This window comes from Carlito syrichta, unplaced genomic scaffold (genome assembly GCF_000164805.1).
Source record: "Carlito syrichta isolate Samal-C Ts95f unplaced genomic scaffold, Tarsius_syrichta-2.0.1 Scaffold311915, whole genome shotgun sequence".
Taxonomy (NCBI): domain Eukaryota; kingdom Metazoa; phylum Chordata; class Mammalia; order Primates; family Tarsiidae; genus Carlito; species Carlito syrichta.
This window is the reverse complement of record NW_007256011.1, coordinates 24080-41722: the sequence shown is the minus strand read 5'-3', so window position 1 is coordinate 41722 and position 17643 is coordinate 24080. Positions and strand designations below refer to the sequence as shown.

General features: G+C 46.0%; 2 protein-coding genes across 3 annotated transcripts in view; one reads left to right on the top strand and one right to left on the bottom strand.

The window, feature by feature from the left end:
• CFAP77 (cilia and flagella associated protein 77) overlaps nt 1–7875 on the bottom strand; it is a 174877-nt gene extending 167002 nt beyond the window's left edge. The window contains exons 1-3 of the mRNA XM_021718203.1: nt 7817–7875; nt 5441–5526; nt 17–290 (exon numbers count right to left, since the gene is read on the bottom strand). Coding sequence (XP_021573878.1) covers nt 17–290; nt 5441–5526; nt 7817–7875 — 419 coding nt within the window. The remainder of the gene's footprint in view (nt 1–16; nt 291–5440; nt 5527–7816) is intronic.
• Nucleotides 7876–8903: 1028 nt separating this feature from the next.
• The window catches only part of TTF1 (transcription termination factor 1), a 31262-nt gene continuing 22522 nt past the window's right edge, over nt 8904–17643 (top strand). Inside the window, exons 1-4 of one of the 2 annotated variants that reach the window (XM_008069315.2) lie at nt 8904–9004; nt 12653–12879; nt 14286–14471; nt 15333–15411. In XM_008069315.2, coding sequence (XP_008067506.1) covers nt 12834–12879; nt 14286–14471; nt 15333–15411 — 311 coding nt within the window. In that variant the 5' untranslated portion in view covers nt 8904–9004; nt 12653–12833. Of the gene's footprint in view, nt 9005–12652; nt 12880–14285; nt 14472–15332; nt 15412–17643 lie in introns of those variants that run through there. The other variant, XM_008069314.1, reaches the window with a different exon arrangement.

Sequence of the window (17643 nt, the reverse complement as noted above, 5' to 3'; positions counted from 1 at the left end):
TGGGGGGATGGCTCGCCCGCCCCCGACGCCCCCCCGTTGCAAGGAGCCCTGAAACCGCCAGGAGCCCCGCTGGTTCCTCTGCTCGCCTTCTGGGCTCCGCGCTGCGGCGTGGGAGAGGAAAGAGCAGCAGGACCACCCCTTGAGGGTGGGTGAGACGGTCCGTCTCCTTGGCAACGGGACGCCAAGCGCGCCGGGCGGCGGGGAACCGACCCGGCCTGTTCGGAGTTTTCTTGAATCCACACAGGAAAACCCGAGAATCGCCACCGGCTTGTGTTCCAAGCGACGGGGCTCTAGAGGGCCGTTGACGAGGGGGAACCCAGAAAAACCTGGAGTTTATTTATAAAAATCGTGTGTTGATTCTTAAAGGTTGAACCGTCAGTCCCTTCTGCTGCCCTCTCTGTTGGATGCAATAAAACTATCGAGACGCTTTTTTGCGCCGCTCAAAACAGTTTTGGGACTCGTCCGTTTTGTTGCCTTTTCGTGTTGCCTCTGGGTTTTTGTGTTGCCTCATCCCCCTCGGCAAAACGTTTCCTTGTGAGGGCTTTTTTCATCCAGGAAAACAAAATTTCATCCAGGGAAACAAACAGAAAAGGTCGATAAGGGAAAGAGGGGGTGAATAGCCCTTCTGCATCTCTGCTCCCTGAGTGCACACATACACCCGAGATGCGGCACTACATCTTTCATGATGAAACGGAAATCCGCATTCTGGTGTCCCTGCTAAGCCACTGGGCAGACTCAATTTACTCAGTCTCTTGGGTCCTCAGAACTTTTTTTTTTTTGTTTTGTGTTGTTTTGGTTTGGTTTGGGGTGTGTGTGTGTGTGTGTGTGTGTGTGTGTGTGTGTGTGTGTGTGTGTGATGGGTGGGGAGGAAGGTATAGAGCTGGACTAGATCAATGGTGTCCAACTTTGTGCAACAGAATAGAGGGAAATTGAAAAATGCAGATTTCACAGGACTCATTCTACATTCACTGAATCAGAATATCTGGAAATGACATCTGGAACTCTGTATTTAAAAAAAAAAAAAAAAAAAATCCTTGGCCAGGCTCGGTGGCTCAGCCTGTAATCCCGCGCTTTGGGAGGCCGAGGTAAGTGGATTGCCTGAGCCCGGTGGTTCGAGACCCGCCTGGGCAGCTTGGTGAGACCTCATCTCTACAATAAATCAAATAAATAAGCCGGGCGTGGTAGCGCGCGCCTGTAGTTCCAGCTGCTTGGAAGGTTGAGGCGGAAGGATCGCCGGAGCCCAGCAGGTCGAGGCTGTGGTGGCTGGGAGCGGCCACTGCACTCCAGTCTGGGCAACAGAGTGAGACTCCGACTCAAAAAAAAAAAGAAAAAGAAAAAGAAAGAAAATCTCCTACCTGCTCCCAAACGTTTTATTTTGTAAAAGTTCAAACTTATAGAAAAATTGGAAGAAAAATTTTAGCAAAAGTTGAAAGTTGAAAGAAAAGTACAGCGAAAAACTACATAGCCTTCACCTAGATCCAATCCTTAGCAATTGCCATTCTCTTTCTCTGACTCTCACCCTTGCTCTAAGTGTGTGAGTATACACACACACACACACACACACATACACAACAGAATCATTTGAAAATATCTGTAAACATACCATATCTAACCCTATGTACTCCATCATGTATCACGGACATTTCTGTACCTAACTACAATGTAATCATCATGTCTAAGGATTTGAATGTGATACAATAGACTCTAATATGCAATCTGTATGCAAAGTTGAGAGTCTGCCTTTTTATTTATTTTTATTTTTATTTTTTTGAGTCAGGGTCTCACTCTGTTGCCCAGACTGGAGTGCAGTGGCATACTCACGGCCACCACAGCCTTGATCTGCTGGGCTCAGGCGATTCTTCCACCTCAGCCTTCCAAGTAGCTGGAACTACAGATGCACACCACCACACCCAGCTAGTTTTTTTATTAATTGTAGAGACGAGATCTCACCAAGTTTCCCAGGCTGGTCTTGAACCCCTGGGCTCAGGTAATCCTCCCCGCTCGGCCTCCCGAAGTGCTGGGATTACAGGTTTGAGCCACCGTGCCCACACTTCTGCCTTTTTAAGAGGTGATTACTACCATGTTTATGGAGCCACGAGCCCAGGTAATCTCTAATCTGTCATCTAGTGTCAGACTTCTGTGGGTTCATTCCTGCATTACTATCAACTTCACCAAACATGCCAATCTCCTCTTGCACAAAGCTCTGGGTAGGTGGATTCACCACAGAACAAGTCGTACCAATGACAAACCTGAACTTCGAGGCTTTACATATCAACAGTGGACAACACCAACATTCCAGTTACAGAGCAGACCAGCTGGAGTTTCAATTGCTCATCCATGGCCTGGGGCAGCCTTTGTGTGGGAATGCGTGTGCATATGTGTGTTCATGGTTTCTCCAGGCTTCCTCCCTCCTGGACCTTCACAGAAGTATAGATGGTGAACTTTGTTTTTTAGAGACAGGGTCTCACTCCATTGCCCAGGCTAAAGTGCAGTGGCACGATCATGGCTCACTACAGTCTCAGCCTCCTGGGCTCAGATAATCCTTCCGTCTTAGCTGGGATCACAGGTGTGTGCCACCATACACGGCCTATTTTTTCATTTTTGTAGGGATAGGGTCTTGCTATGTTGCCCAGGCTGGTCTCAAACTCATGGGCTCAAGAAATCCTTCTGCCTCAACCTCCCAAAGTGCTGGGATTACAGGTGTGAGCCACTGTGCCTGGCCAGTGGTGGACTTTTTCTTTTTTTTTTTTTTTGAGTTGGAGTCTCACTCTGTCGCCCAGACTGGAGTGCAGTGGCCACTCCCGGCCACCGCAGCCTCGATCTGCTGGGCTCTGGCGATCCTTCCGCCTCAGCCTTCCGAGGAGCCGGAATTACAGGCGCGCGCTGCCACGCCCGGCTGATTTTTTGATTTATTGTAGAGATGAAGTCTCGCATGCCCAGGTGGGTCACGATAGTGGTGGACTTTTTAATCAAAGTCACTTGGCAGCTCATAGAGAGAAAGTCAGGGTGGAATGGTGGAGGGCAGGATAGTGGAGTAGAGGAGAGAACACAGATCTGGATTTTACTTGGGCCATGAGTTACCTTAGACAAGTTACCGTAAACCCCAGTCTTCTCATCCACAAAGTGGGGCTAATAATACATCATAAAATACCTACAACAGAAGGTTGATATAGGATCAAATGAGAAAACGAAAGCGTGTTTGCCTACATGCTACGTTTACTGTCTAAAAAGACTAAAAGTTAGGGTGATAGATATAATGGCAATGAATGGATGGCTTGGTTAAAGCTTCACTTTTAATCATAAACTAAATCTCTTTAGAACTCTGTTGAAATGAGAGGATTGGGATAATCTCCAAGGCTCCAACCTTTCAAGACTTCACCCAAGCTTACTGTCCGTCAGATTCTGCACCAGCTATCCCCTGCTGACTTCTGACTTCATCTCCCACTGTCCTCTCCTTCATTCACTGTGCTCCAGGGGTTCTGGCCTTCTTTCAGTTCGTCCAACAACCAAATTCAGGGCTTTCTGCACTTGCTTCTAACCTAGAACTCTTCCACCTGTTACCGGGAGAAGAGTGCTCCTTTCAGTGGGGGAGCTGGGCCAACAGCTGAGTTCTTGTGTTCACATTTGGGAAGAATTCACAGACATGGAGAAGTGGAATAAGTAAGTAGCTTTATTAAGCAGGGAAGAGTACACTCTTAAGAAAGGAGAGGCTGGGCGTGGTGGCCCATGCCTGCAATCCCAGCACTTTGGGAGGCAGACAAGAGGATTGCCTGAGCCTAGAGGTTTGAGACCAGCCTGGGCGACATGGTAAGACCTCATGTCTACAATAAATAAAAATATTAGCTTGGTGTGGTGGCGCGTGCCTGTAGTTTCAGCTACTTGGAAGGCTGAAGCAGAAGGACCACCTGAGCCCAGCAGGTTGAGGCTGCGGTGGCTGTGAGCATGCCACTGCACTCCAGCTTGGGCAACAGTGAGAGTCTGAATCCAAAAAAAAAAAGGAGGGTAGGCAGAAACCCTACAGAAGCTATTACCTCTGCATCCAACTATTATTGAGCCATAACTTTTATTCTTAGAGGTACTAGGGTATAGGTCTTGGGAAGGTCTTTTCATAGAAATGGACGATCTTAGGACTGGATCACTATTACTCCTTCTTCACATCGGGCAGGGGAGTTTTAGGCCTAATAGTATCATACCAGTACTGTCATGGCGCCAGGTGTATGGTGGAAGTGGGAGTTTCCCCTAATTTTGTGCTAATAATGAAGGTAAAAGTAGGTCATGATTGTCTTAGGTTAACCTTAGATATATATATATGTATATATATATATATATATTTTTTTTTTTTTTTTTTTTTTTTTTTTTTAGTTGGAGTCTCACTCTTTTGCCCAGGCAGGAGTGCAGGGGCATGCTCACAGCCACTGCAGCCTCAACCTGACGGGCTTATGTGATCCTTCTGCCTCAGTCTTATGTGATCCTTCTGCCTCAGTCTTCCAAGTAGCTGGAACCACAGGCATGAGCCACCATGCCCGGCTAATTTTTTTATTTACTGTAGAGACAAAGTCTCACATGTTGCTCAGGCTGGTCTCGAACCCTTGAACTCAGGCAATCCTCTTACCTCCGAACCTTGGCTATTGATGTGCATGCTCCAGGGGGTCTCTAAGCCAGTTTCTGCCTTAATAGTTAGATTCTGATCAACCGCAAGCATCCTGGATAGATGAACTGTGCTGAAGGTGTATCTGATAAGGGTCTAACAGGTAGGTAGGTGTGAAGTTTCCTATAGCTAGGCCGTCTTGCTTGCATGCGTGGTTTTGCACCAGCTGCTGCAGACATCAATAGGCTTGGAACTTTCTGAAGTTTTCCTAGTCTAACCTGCCTAGTCTATCACACCTAGATTTTTTTTTTCTTGGCCTGCCCTTCTAATTTAGAACTCAGCTCAGATGTCGCTCCTCAAAGAGTCTTCCCTTCCATCTACTTTAGTAGAACCCATTGTCCCCTGTCACTCTCCATCACATTACCCTATCTTATTTTCCTTACAGGATACTTCGAAATTATCTTGATTCGTTTGTTATCTGTCTCCCAGACTGTTCACTCCTGGACCACAGATGGAGCTCAGCAAGAACTTGACTAAGTTGAATGCATGCATGAATGAGTACGTCAGTGGAAGAATTCTTTCCTACTTGCTTCGGTTTAGGAGCACGTTCTATCCCACTTCACCCCCAAAGGCCCCAGGAACAAAATGGGCAGGCAACTACGCGCACGTCCAAGTCCTGGCAGCAGCCATGTTGCTATGGCAACGTGAGGCTGCGGGGCCGGAAGTGACGTTGCTGCTTTCGCTTCCGTAACGGCAGCACTTCCGGGTTGGAAGATTAGGCGGCCACGTTTTTGGAGGGTAGGTTGAAAGCGTCCTTGTCGCTTTCTTTTGTTTTAAAACACCTGTACAAACCGAGCGGGGGAGGTGGCTGTCCTCGTTTTCCGGAAGACCAGCCTTTGGCCTGAGGTCTCCGGTTGGGGTTGTCGCCGCTGTCTTCGCTGCCGTCCAAGCCTTATCTCAGGAAAACTGAGGCTCCGGTCTTGGGATTAAGAGGATCCAGAGTCCATATCTGGCTAATTCCTCCCCGGAGCGCCCATCCCAGGACAGGGCAGGGTTTCTATCGCGCCCCGAGGGCGGCGAGGGGATCGGGGCCAGGCGCGGGCACGCACCCGGCAGGACAGGAAGTGTCTGTTCCGAGTAAGTGGGGATAAACGCATGTCAATGCATTCCGTGGGTATCGAGCACTGGGGAGCCTTTTGGGGGCGAGACTGACAAATTCTCAGGCCGTAAGATCGTATCACAGTTGTGAAAAGTGCAGTAGGGACGCGGCTGGGTTTTTGGGAAACACTGTGTAAGAAATAAATGGGTTTAAACACTGTGTAACGATGCTCGTAGCAGGTAAGGAATTAGGGAGGTCCTTTTGAGAAAGTGACTTTCATACTTGAACCAGTTAAAGGGCAGAAAGGTAAGCCGGAGGAAGAGTATTCCTGGCCGAATGAGCTGCCTTTGCAAAGTCCCTGAGACGAAAGGAAGTGTTAGTGTATTCTAGAAAATGAAAGAAGGCGGTGTGGTGTCTGAAACCCAGAGGGACATGAGAGGTGAATACGGAGGCGTGGACCAGACCAGATCATGAAGAAATAAAGAGCCTTGTAGGTCTGTAAGGATTTTGACTTTATCTTGAGAATAACAGGGGAACCATACAAGTTTTTGCACAGAGTGACTATATATTTAGAAGGTTGTGCTGGGCTCAAGAGACCAGAGGGAGCAGCTTAAGAAGTATTTACAAAAAAGGAAGCAAGGCACTGACAGAATGTAAAAGATTATTTAAAGGGATCATCCACTCTGCTTGTTGTCATTGAGAGGTTTTGACAGATGGGCCTGAGCAGTGTCTAATGAATTTAGTGGCCTGAAGTTCATAGGCAGTCTCAGCGGAGTAGTGGGGTAGAATCTACAAGGATGTGGGTTAAGAAGCGGATGGGGAGTGAGGAAACATAAAGAGCAATTTCTTTATCAGGAAATGTTAACCACAGGCAGGTGCAGTGTCTCATGCCTGTAATCCAGCAACTTGGGAGGCCTAAGTGAGAGGATAGCTTGAGCCCAGGAGTTCAAGGCTGTGGTGAGCTATGATCATGCCACTGTACTCCAGCCTGGGTCACAAAGCAAGAGCCCTGTTTCTAAAAATAAAAATAAGAAAAGAAATATGGCCCGGCATGATGGCTCTGCTTGTAATCTCAGCACTTTGGGAGGCTGAGGTGAGAGGAGCCTGAGCCTGGGGATTCAAGACCAGCCTGGGCAACTTGGTGAGACCTCATCTCCATAAATCACAAAAATTAGCTGGGTGTGGTGGCGTACGTCTGTAGTTCCTGCTACTTGGAAAGCTGAGGTGGAAGGATCGTCTGAGCCCAGCAAGTCGAGGCTGTGGTGGCCGTGAGCGCGCCACTGCAATCCAGCCTGGGTGACAGAATGAGACTCCAACTAAAAAAAAAGAAAAAAAAAAAGAAATACCACTGTGAAGAGGAGGGAAGAGAATAGCTGGATGGGACTTTAGGGCTAGAGGTGTTTGTTTGTTTTAGTAGAAGAAGCTAAAGATTATTGGAGTGTTGATAGAAGGAAGAGGTTGGAGATCCCAGAAGAGAGACTGTTACTTGGTGAACCATGATCTCTCTGAGAAGGTAGGAGAGGGTAGAATCCAGCACACACATGACAGAAGAAGGGACACTTGTTTGTTGCAGCAAGAAGGAGAGAGAGGATAGGGCAGGTACAAGATTTGGGGGATGGCGTATTTTTTATCTAGTGTGTGTGAGATTGTAAGTAATGCAATTCTTAGAGCTACTATTTACTAACCAGGGTAAATTAGGGACCTTCTGTAGAAAATGTGCTTAGCATTCAGACTTGAAAGTCCACTGACACATTAATCTCCAGGATCTATCATTAAGCGAAAAGATCAGAATATATAGATGTGACCTACAAAAGAAAGGAGAAGAAATATGAAAAGATTATTTTGATTTTTGTACCATGTAAATATATTAGTCAAATATACAGAGCAAGGAAAGGAATAAAACACATTTGCCAAATTATATTTTTAACCATCTTAATTATAAAATGCATCTCTATTACTGTATTTTAATTCCAAATGCATGTGTGCTGAATATGTGGGTTTTAACACAAGAGCCTTAGGAGATTTTATTGTAATGTATTGCAGAATGTTTATCCTTTGTTGGACACTAACAAGGCATAGCCAACTTTTTTCCGCAAAGAGGCAGCTGCTGGTTTGAGGTCAGTGGATACCTGATGCTGCCCGTGAAGTCCTCCTGTGGAGCCTGCACTCCAAGGGAGTCCTGGGACATGGCTCTAGACAACAGAAACACAGAGTGGAACAACACAGACACACTACCTTCCTTCTTCCTTTTTTGATTAACAAAGAAGACAGACACTTGGTCAGGCATGATGGCTCATGCCTATAATCCCAGCACTTTGCGAGGCCAAGGCAGGAGGATCGCTTGAGTCCAGGAGTTTTAGACCAGCCTGGGCAATATATTAAGTCTTTGTCTTAAAAACAAAAGGGGGGTAAAAAAGAAGGCAGGCATTAAATAATTTTTTTTCTTTTTCTTTTTTTTTTTTTGAGTTGGAGCCTCAGTCTGTCACCCAGGCTGTAGTGCAGTGGCACGCTCATGGCCACCCCAGTGTCGACATGCAGGGCTCAGGCATTCCTTCTGCCTCAACCTTCCAAGTAGCTGGATTTATTGTAGAGCTGAGGTCTTGCCAAGTTACCCAGGCTGTTCTCAAACCCATGGACTCAGACAATCCCCTCACTTTGGCCTCCCAGAGTGCTAGGATTACAGGCCTAAGATACCATGCCCGGCCTACTTATTCTAATGTGAGTGCATATTATTTGTTGAATGGGCCAAGCCCAAGGAATGAAGGAAAGCTTTCTTGAAAAAGTGATTTTCAAATCAAGCTCTAAAGGGTGGCTGGAGGCAGGGAGGGTAGGCAGACAGCAGAGAGCATTTCATGGAGAACCAAGGGAAGGATTGTGGCATGTTTGAGGAACCAAAACACAGTGCATGTGGGGGAAGCATGGAGTTCGAAAGGTGAGGTCAAAGGTGAGGTTGTGGAAGGGACAGAGGCCTGACTTGTTCTCTGTTAACTATATTTTTTCTGTATCCTCAAGGCAATGGGACTCAACAGAGGATTACAGTAAGCCTCCTGTGCATTGAGAATAATAGACTATAAAATGTAGAATCATGACTAGGGCTTGTCATTTGTCATACAATTTCATTTGGCTGTGATTTTCAGCCCCTGAGGCTCTTTAAAATGCAAAAATAAACCATTGTTGTCACATTTCCCTATAGGCATAAAATGGAAGGAGAATTGAGCAGATCTGAAATCCATACTCCAGATTTTGACAAAAAGCATTCCGTACATAAGGAACGACAGCACAAACATTCCCGTACAAATTTCAGAGACTCCTCTCTGGTAAGTGAACAGCCTCAAATAACTAAGAGGAAAAGGAAAAGAGAGGCTTTCCAGTATCTCATTTCTTCTCCTTTGAAAGGATCAGAAGTCTGTGATGAGACTGACGAGGCCACTTCTACACTCAAAAAAAAAAAGAAGAAAAAAAAGTCCCAGAATCTCATGTCTTGTCCTCTGAAAAAAACAGAAGTCTGTGATGAGACTGACAAGGCCACCTCTACACTCAAAAAACAAAAAAAGAGGAAATATAGTGCTTTGCAGGTAGACGAGGAAGTGGGTATTGCCCGTACCCTTGTAGATAAACAAAGGATTGAAAACATGCCAGAGACCTCTAGAAAGGCTGTTGATGTTTATGTTGATACGAACAAGGAACAAAAGTCAACAGAAGAATCTGAAGCTGACAAACTGCAGGTAGTCACTAAGTCATGTAAAAGTGAATCAGAGGAACTGTGCAATAAAATCAGGGTGAAAAAGAATAAAAAGCATCGGAAGACTGTTACATCCTATGATGCTATACTGGAAAGCGGGCCGGCAAGAATGACCCTGCCCCAGTCGGAACCACACGAGCAGGAATCCTGGCTTTCTGTGGGCCTAGAAGGCGAAATTACAGAACTACCAGGATCTGTTGATAAAAATAAATCTAAGAAAAAGAAGAGAAAAAAGTCCCAGAATCTCATGTCTTGTCCTTTGAAAAAACCAGAAGTCTGTGATGAGACTGACAAGGCCACCTCTATACTCAAAAACAAAAAAAGAGAAAATATAGTGCTTGGCAGGTAGAGGAGGAAGAGGGAGTTGGGCGTGTCCTTGTAGATAAAGAAAGAATTGAAAACATGCCAGAGACCTCTAGAAAGGATGTTGATGTTGTTTATGTTGATACGAACAAGGAACAAAAGTCAACAGAATCTGAAGCTGACAAACTGCAGGTAGTCACTAAGTCACGTAAAAGTGAATCAGAAGAACTGCACAGTAAAATCAGAGTGAAAAAGACTAAAAAGCGTCGGAAGACAATTACATCCTATGATGATCTACTGGAAAGTGGGCCTGCAAGTATGACCCTGCCCCAGTCGGAACCACACGAGCAGGAATCCTGGCTTTCTGTGGGCCCAGAATGCAAAATTACAAAACCTCCAGGATCTGTTGCGAAAAACAAATCTAAGAAAAAGAAGAGAAAAAAGTCCAATAACCAGGAATGTGAGGCAGTGGCCGTGCCTAAGAGCTTTGAGGGTGTGTACCCTGCAGGACCTCAAGTAGGCAGGGAGGCTGGGACTGGGGGAGGCAGTGATGCACCTCAAGGGGTCAAGGGACTCAGCCGTACAGAGAAAAAGGGGAAGAAAAGGAAGCATACTTCTGACGAAAGCATCGTAGCGTCTGGTGGTCATTCCTCAGTGCTCCGTGAGAAGACTAGGAGCATACTCCTTGATGCACTCGAGGGTGATGGTACTGTGGCTGAAGAAGGTACAAGACCCAGGCCACCAAAGAAGAAACCTTGGACCTGCTCCAAAGCTCAGCGTGTGGGAGAAGTGTGGAGGTACTGTGGGAATGGCGACCTTCTGGTGCTGTACATCTTTTGCGTGGAGCCTGCCCATGGCCCCTTTATTTAGCATGTACAAATTAAGTGGCAGAAATCCTAAAGAGATAGACCATCACATGTACAGAATATTGTACAGATTTGCTTTTTGAGAATTTGTTTGGTAGTAACAAGATCTCACTGTGTCACCCGGGCTGGTCTTGAACTCCTGGGCTCAAGAGATCCTCCCACCTCGACTTCCTAAAGTGCTGGGATTACAGGCGTGAGCCACCATGCCTGGCGTGTTGTACACCTTAAATTGAGTAGACTTGGCAGGTAGCTTAATTTGTTCACATACGAAATAAGGCAGTTAAGTGAGATTTCCAGTAAAAACTATTCCAGCCCTGATATTCTATGAGTGACTTTATAAGCCGCTTTAAAATTCCCCTATACTAGCATTATTTGTCTATATGCATGTACATGGAAGGAAGGATTAGATACAAAGAACTTAGAATTCTTCAGAGCAGCAAAAAACTTGAGTTAGGATTCTCACTAAGAAATTTAGACTTTCTTTTTCTTTCTTTTCTTTTGAGTTGGGGTCTCTCTCTGTCACCTAGGATGATCACAACTCACTGCAGCCTTGACCTCCTGCGCTCAAGCAATCCTGCCTAAGCTTCTCAAGAAGCTGGGACTACAGGTGCATGCCACCACGCCCAGCTAATTTTTTAATTTTATTTTTGTAGAGGCAAAGAAGGTCACACTATGTTATCCAGGCTGGTCTTGAACTCCTGGGCTCAAATAATCCTCCTGCTTTGGCCTCCAAAATTGCTGGCATCACAGGCATGAGCCACCATGCCTAGCCTAGATATGATTATCTCTATAAATGTAATTGAAGTATAATTGGCCACAGATAAATATAAGGACTTTTTTAAAAACCATTTTATGTCATGCCATAGTTCTTGGGACTTGGAGCACATTTTTTCCCCATTTTGCTCAGTGACTTTCTTACCTTTGTGAGGTGATCCTGGCGTAAAAAACCTTCCTATGAAAGTTGAATCCAAGCAACCCACGTGTCAGCTATTGATGATCATTGTAGTGGGCCTACTCATGTCATCCTCTGTGCCATCTTACTGGGGACATTTTCAGAACACTGATCACGAGGTAGGAATAATTAAGGACTGCGGTTCTTAACCTTCTTTGGGGCATAGCCCTCTGAAAATGTTGATTCTTTGCCTAGACAAACGCACACAATCTTTTCAGTTATCAATCTGAGAGGTTCACTGATAGGTTTGAAAATACTAAGGAGCTTTCCACATCGGGCAGAGAGCTAAGGGATGAGTTAGTGACAGATACATAAAAAACTAAGCACTGGAACAAATTAGCCCATTAACTAGCAAAAACACCTATAATTAGGTAAACCTTGAATACTGATATAACTAATTAGTAACCATTATATTATAAAACTTAACTCATTAGAAAAGACAAGAAGAAAGGTGTCCAAGTTCTGGTTGGGTTAAAAGTAGGCTTACCTTGTTAGGAAGTCAGTAACTAAAACCAAAAGGAAAAAAGAGAGAGAGAGAGAAATAGCAGTATAAGCAAATAACTGGTAGAAATAAGGACTTAGGGCCACTCGTTTGCCTTCTAGGCTGCCTCTGAGCTACGTCCAAGTGAATCAAGTTACACTGAAGAGTTTGAAAATCATGGATGGAATCAACTCCAAGATCCCATCTTGATTTAAGCCTCTCATAGGCTAGGCGAGAGTCAGTTTAAGAAAAGCCTAAGGTCGGTCATGGTGGCTCAGGCCTGTAATCCCAGCACTGTGGGAGGCAGAGATGAGAAGATTGCCCATGGTCTCAAGACTAGCCTGGGCAACTTGGCAAGACCTCATCTCTACAATAAATTTTGCAAAAAATTGGCTGGGCGTAATGGGAAATGCCTGTACTTCCAGCTACTTGGAAGGCTGAGGTAGAAGGATTGCCTGAGCCCACTAGCAGGTCAAGGCTGCAGTGCCTATGAGTATGCCACTGCCCTCCAGCCTTGGAGAAAGAGTAAGACTCCGACTCAAACAGAAAAAAGAAAAGCTTAAGCGCTATTAGGCCAAGTGACATGTATGTTAATGTGGATCAGCCTCGTTTCTGCCTTAGGTCAGAGCCTGTAAGTGAAGAAGAAAGGAATTTGGAATGGGCTCAAGATTCTGAAACCAGAGATTTAGCTGAAGATTCAAGAGATTCGGATGATCGTGATGTGGATTTGGGTACCGCCATTAAGCATCTCCAAGAGTTCATCCCTGACATCCAGGACAGGGCCGCCACCACGATCAGGCGGATGTATCGAGACGACTTGGGACGGTTTAAAGAATTTAAAGCACAAGGTAAGCTTATGGGACCTTTGCGTTTGCTGAGCGTTCCTGTGTGCAGAACTGGCACCGACTGTCTTCTGTGAAGGATGCAGATACAGTCAAGGAGCATCTTTTTTAGTTTTTTACTTTTTTTTTTTTTAAGTCATGTTCTCACTCTGTTGCCCAAGCTGGATTGCAGTGGCATGACCTCAGCTCACCGCAGCCTTGACTTCCTGGGTTTAGGCGATCCTTCCACCTCAGTCTCCTGAGTAACTGGAACTAAAGGGATGCGCCACTATACCTGGCTAATATTTTTGTACACACAAAGTCTCACTGCGTTGACCAAGCTGTTATTGAAGTCCTGAGCACAAGCAGTCCTCCTGCTTTGCCCTCGAGCAGCTGAAATTATGGGGGGAGTTGCCACACCCAGCCTATATGTTAAAAACTTTATTTATTTATTTATTAATTTTTGAGTTGGAGTCTCACTCTGTCGCCCAGATCGGAGTGCAGTAGCTGTTCCCGGCCACCGCAGCCTCGACCTGCTGGACTCCGGCAATCTTTCCGCTCAGCCTTTCAACTTGCTGGAACTGCAGGCGCATGATACCACGCCTGGCTAATTTTTGATTTATTGTATTGTTGAGGTCTCGCCAAGTTACCCTGGCGGATCTCGAACCCATGGGCTCAGGCAATCCACTCACCTCAGCCTCCCAAAGCCCGGGATTACAGGCTGAGCCACCGAGTCTGGCTATGTTAAAAACTTTTATTTTTAATTTTTATTTTTTCGGACAAGGCAGGATTTATTTATTTATTTATTTTTGAGTTGGATTTTCACTCTGTCACCCAGACTGGAGTGCAGTAGCCGTTCCCGGCCACCGCAGCCTCGACTTGCTGGGCTCCGGCGATCCTTCCGCTCACCCTTTCAACTTGCTGGAACTGCAGGCGCGTGATACCACGCATGGCTAATTTTTGATTTATTCTAGAGTTGAGGTCTCGCCAAGTTACCCTGGCGGATCTCGAACCCATGGGCTCAGGCAATCCACCCACCTCAGCCTCCCAAAGCCCAGGATTACAGGCTGAGCCACTGAGCCCGGCTGAAAGCAGCATTTATTAACAGGACAGAAATGTTCCCAAGTGGGTGGGGACCTGTGGGGGATGCCCAAAAATTATTTTAAAAAGAGGTTGATGAAGCAGGAAAGGTCATGTAGGAATACAATGACCAGGAAAGACGTTGGGAGAAGAGATGCTGCTTGGGCTGAGCCCTGCAGGAAAGTCCACTAATGGGGGCTGGGAGAGCAAATGTCAAGTGTGCCGCAGGCCCGTGTGCTCTTGTCCTGTCATCGCTAATGGAAGACCTAGCAGCAGGTTTGCTTTTATTCACTCTATTCATTTTTATTCATTATTGACAATACCCACTTTCTCTCCCCCCACCCCAATTCTAGGTGTCGCTATTAAGTTTGGCAAGTTTTCTGCCAAGGAAAATAAGCAGTTAGAGAATAACGTGCAAGAATTTCTAGCGCTGACAGGAATTGAGAATGCAGATAAGCTACTCTACACGAGCAGGTATCCAGAGGAAAAATCCGTGATTGCCAACTTAAAAAGGAAACACTCATTTAGATTGCACATTGGTAAGTTTAGAAACATTCGTTCTTAGACCATCCACAGCCTTCCAGGCTAAAACAAGAGAACTCAAAGTGTTCAACGCAGTGCTTTGGCCCATTCTATGCACAGTACATGTTAACTGCCGCTGTGTCTGACAGTATTCTTATTGCCAGTCTACTTCTGGGGCTTTGGGGTAGCGCTTTCACAGACTTTGTGAATAGTGAAATGATCAACTCCTGTCTTCCCTCTTGGGCAATAATCACAGTTTTGGTTTCTCCTCTTGTTTATTATTGATTTTTTGTGTATTCTACACAAAGCACAGTCTAATATGCTTCATTAAGTTTTGATGGTGTGGCCTTATGGGTGCTGTTAGCTGGAACTCTTCTGCTAGAGGTCCTGCATGGAAAGTTAGAAGGTTGGGTGGACTTGGTGGCTTACGTCTGTAATCCCAGGACTTTGGGAGGCCAGGGTGGGAGGATCAGTTGAGCCCAGGAGTTCTAGACCAGCCGGGGCAACATAGCAAGACCTCGTCTCTACAAAAAAGTTGACTGGATATGGTGATGCACATCTGTGGTCCCAGCTACTCAGAGGCTGAGCATGAGGATCACCAGAGCCCAGGAGGTCTAAGCTGCAGTCAGCCATGGTCATGTACTCCAGCCTGGATGACAGAGTGAAACACTCGAAAAAAAAAGATATCCACGGCACCTGGTGATTGTGTACATCTGCTCTCAAGACTGTTTTCCTTAGCACATAAGAAATCCCCACCTGAACATGGGGTTTAGAACAGTTAGTGTTGTTTAAAAGGACTGTTCTGGATTCCTTGTACAGTTGTGACGTCTCTCATGCCAGCCTCTGGGCCCTTCTGATTGCTTTTCTTCTGACTTCAGGTAAAGGCATTGCCCGGCCCTGGAAACTAATATACTATCGAGCAAAGAAGATGTTCGATGTCAATAATTATAAAGGCAGGTAAGAAAACAGCCTTAGCAGCTTGAGACAGAGCAGTTCTCTAGTCTTTCCCTACACCATAAATAATATTCATAGCAATGCCTGAGTCCAAGATACAGCAATAGCAATGAGGAGAATAAAGAATAGTAGAATGAAATAGGACAGACAAAATTAAAAACAGACAATATTTGCAGCAATGGATTAGAAGTAAAAATCATGGCCAGGCATGGTGGCTCACACCTATAATCCCAGCACTTTGGGAGACCGAGTCAGTAGGATTGATTGAGCCCAGGAGTTGGAGACCAGCCTGGGCAACATAGTGAGACTTTGTCTCTACAAAAAAACAATCAAAAAAATTAGCCAGGCATGGTGACATATGCCTGTCGTCCCAGCTACTCGAGAGGCTGAGACTGGAGAATTATCTGAACCCAGGAGGTTGAGGCTGCTGTGAGCTGTGGTGTGCCACTGCACTCTAGCCTGGGCAACAGAATGAGACTCCAACTCAAAAAAAAAAAAAGATAAACTAAATTTAAATGAATTTTCTTATGACTGCTGGAAAATTTAAAGATCATAAATGGCTTATACTGAATTCCTGTTGGACAGTGCAGGTCTAAAGGAAGAAACATAAACAAGGGAACCCACCAAAGTCTAATGCCAGTTGTGACCACTGCTACGAGAGAGAAGCACAGTGTCCTGTAGTAGTGAATGACAGGGGCCTTTGGGCTGAGGCGGTCAGGGAATCACTCCCTGAAGATGTGCCGTTTGAGCCGCTCTGGAGGGTCTGCTGGCATTGTCCAGGTGGGGTAGAGAAAGGTCACTTCCCTGCAGGTACACAAAGGTCACTTCACTTTGTGACGGAGCCAGGCCTCTGCCCTGGGACTGTGGTGATTGATTGATGGGGTGACCACTATTGTGACATGAACAGGAGGCGATGAGAGCTCTGGTCACTGGTAGGACTTGCTGGAATCAAGTTTCCTCATGGCCTGCCCCATCCAGCCTCTCCCACCACCGCAGTGGACTGCAAGAAGAATTTTTTTTTTAATTTGAGTCAAGAGTTTCACTCTGTTGCCCAGGTTGGAGTGCAGTGGATACAGCAACTTCAGACTCCTGGGCTCAGGCAATCCTTCCACCTTAGCCTCCTGAGTAACTGGAGATACAAGTGTGCCTCACCATGCCTGTATAACCTTTTGGTTTTTTTTTATTGTAGAGACAAGGTCTTCCTGTGTTGCTTAGGCTGATCTTGAACCCCTGGCTCAGGCAATCATCCTGCCTCCATCTTCCAAAGTGCTGGCATTAGAGGTGTGAGCCACTGTTCCCAGCCAGGAAATACTATTTTTTTTTTTTTTTTGAGTTGGAGTCTCACTGTTACTCAGACTGAAGTGCAGTGGCCGCTCCCGGCCACCGCAGCCTCGACCTGCTGGGCTCCGGTGATCCTCCCGCCTCAGCCTTCCAGTAGCTGGAACTACAGGCGCGCACTACCATGCCCAGCTAATTTTTTGATTTACTGTAGAGATGAGGTCTCGTCAAGTTGCCCAGGTGAGTCTTGAACCCGCGGGTTCAGGCAATCCAATGACCTCATCCTCTCAAAGCACAGAATTACAGGCTGAGCTGAGCCCGGCTCAAACCACTTTTTAAAAATTCTATTTTTTCACTAGATTTTTGGGTGCCTTGTGTCATGACTTTAGATCACACGATTTTTTAATTAAAATGGATTTGTAGTGACTTTAAGTAAAATGAAATGTTTAAAAACTGATTATTGAGCTGGGTGTAGTGGTGCATGCCAGTAATCTCAGCTCCTCAGGAGGGTGAGGTGGAGGGATCTCTTGAGCCCAGGAGTCTTTTTTTCTTTTTTCTTTTTTGAGTTGGATTCTCCCTCTGTAGCCCAGACTGGAGTGCCTTGGCACGCTCCCGGCCACCGCCTTGACATTCTGGGCTCCGGCGATCCTTCTGCCTCAGCCTTCCAAGTAACTGGAACTACAGGCATGCTACCATACCCAACTAATTTTTTGATTTATTGTAGAGATGAGGTCTCGTCAAATTGCCCAGGCGAGTCTCGAACCCGCGGGCTCAGGCAATCCAATCACCTCAGCCTCCCAAAGCGCGGGATTATAGGCTGAGCCACCAAGCCCGGCTGAAACCACTTTTTAAAAATTCTGTTTTTTAGCTGAGCTCGGTTGCTCAGCCTGTAATCTCGCGCCTTTGGGAGACTGAGGTGAGTGGATTGCCTGAGCCTGCGAGTTCAAGACCCGCCTG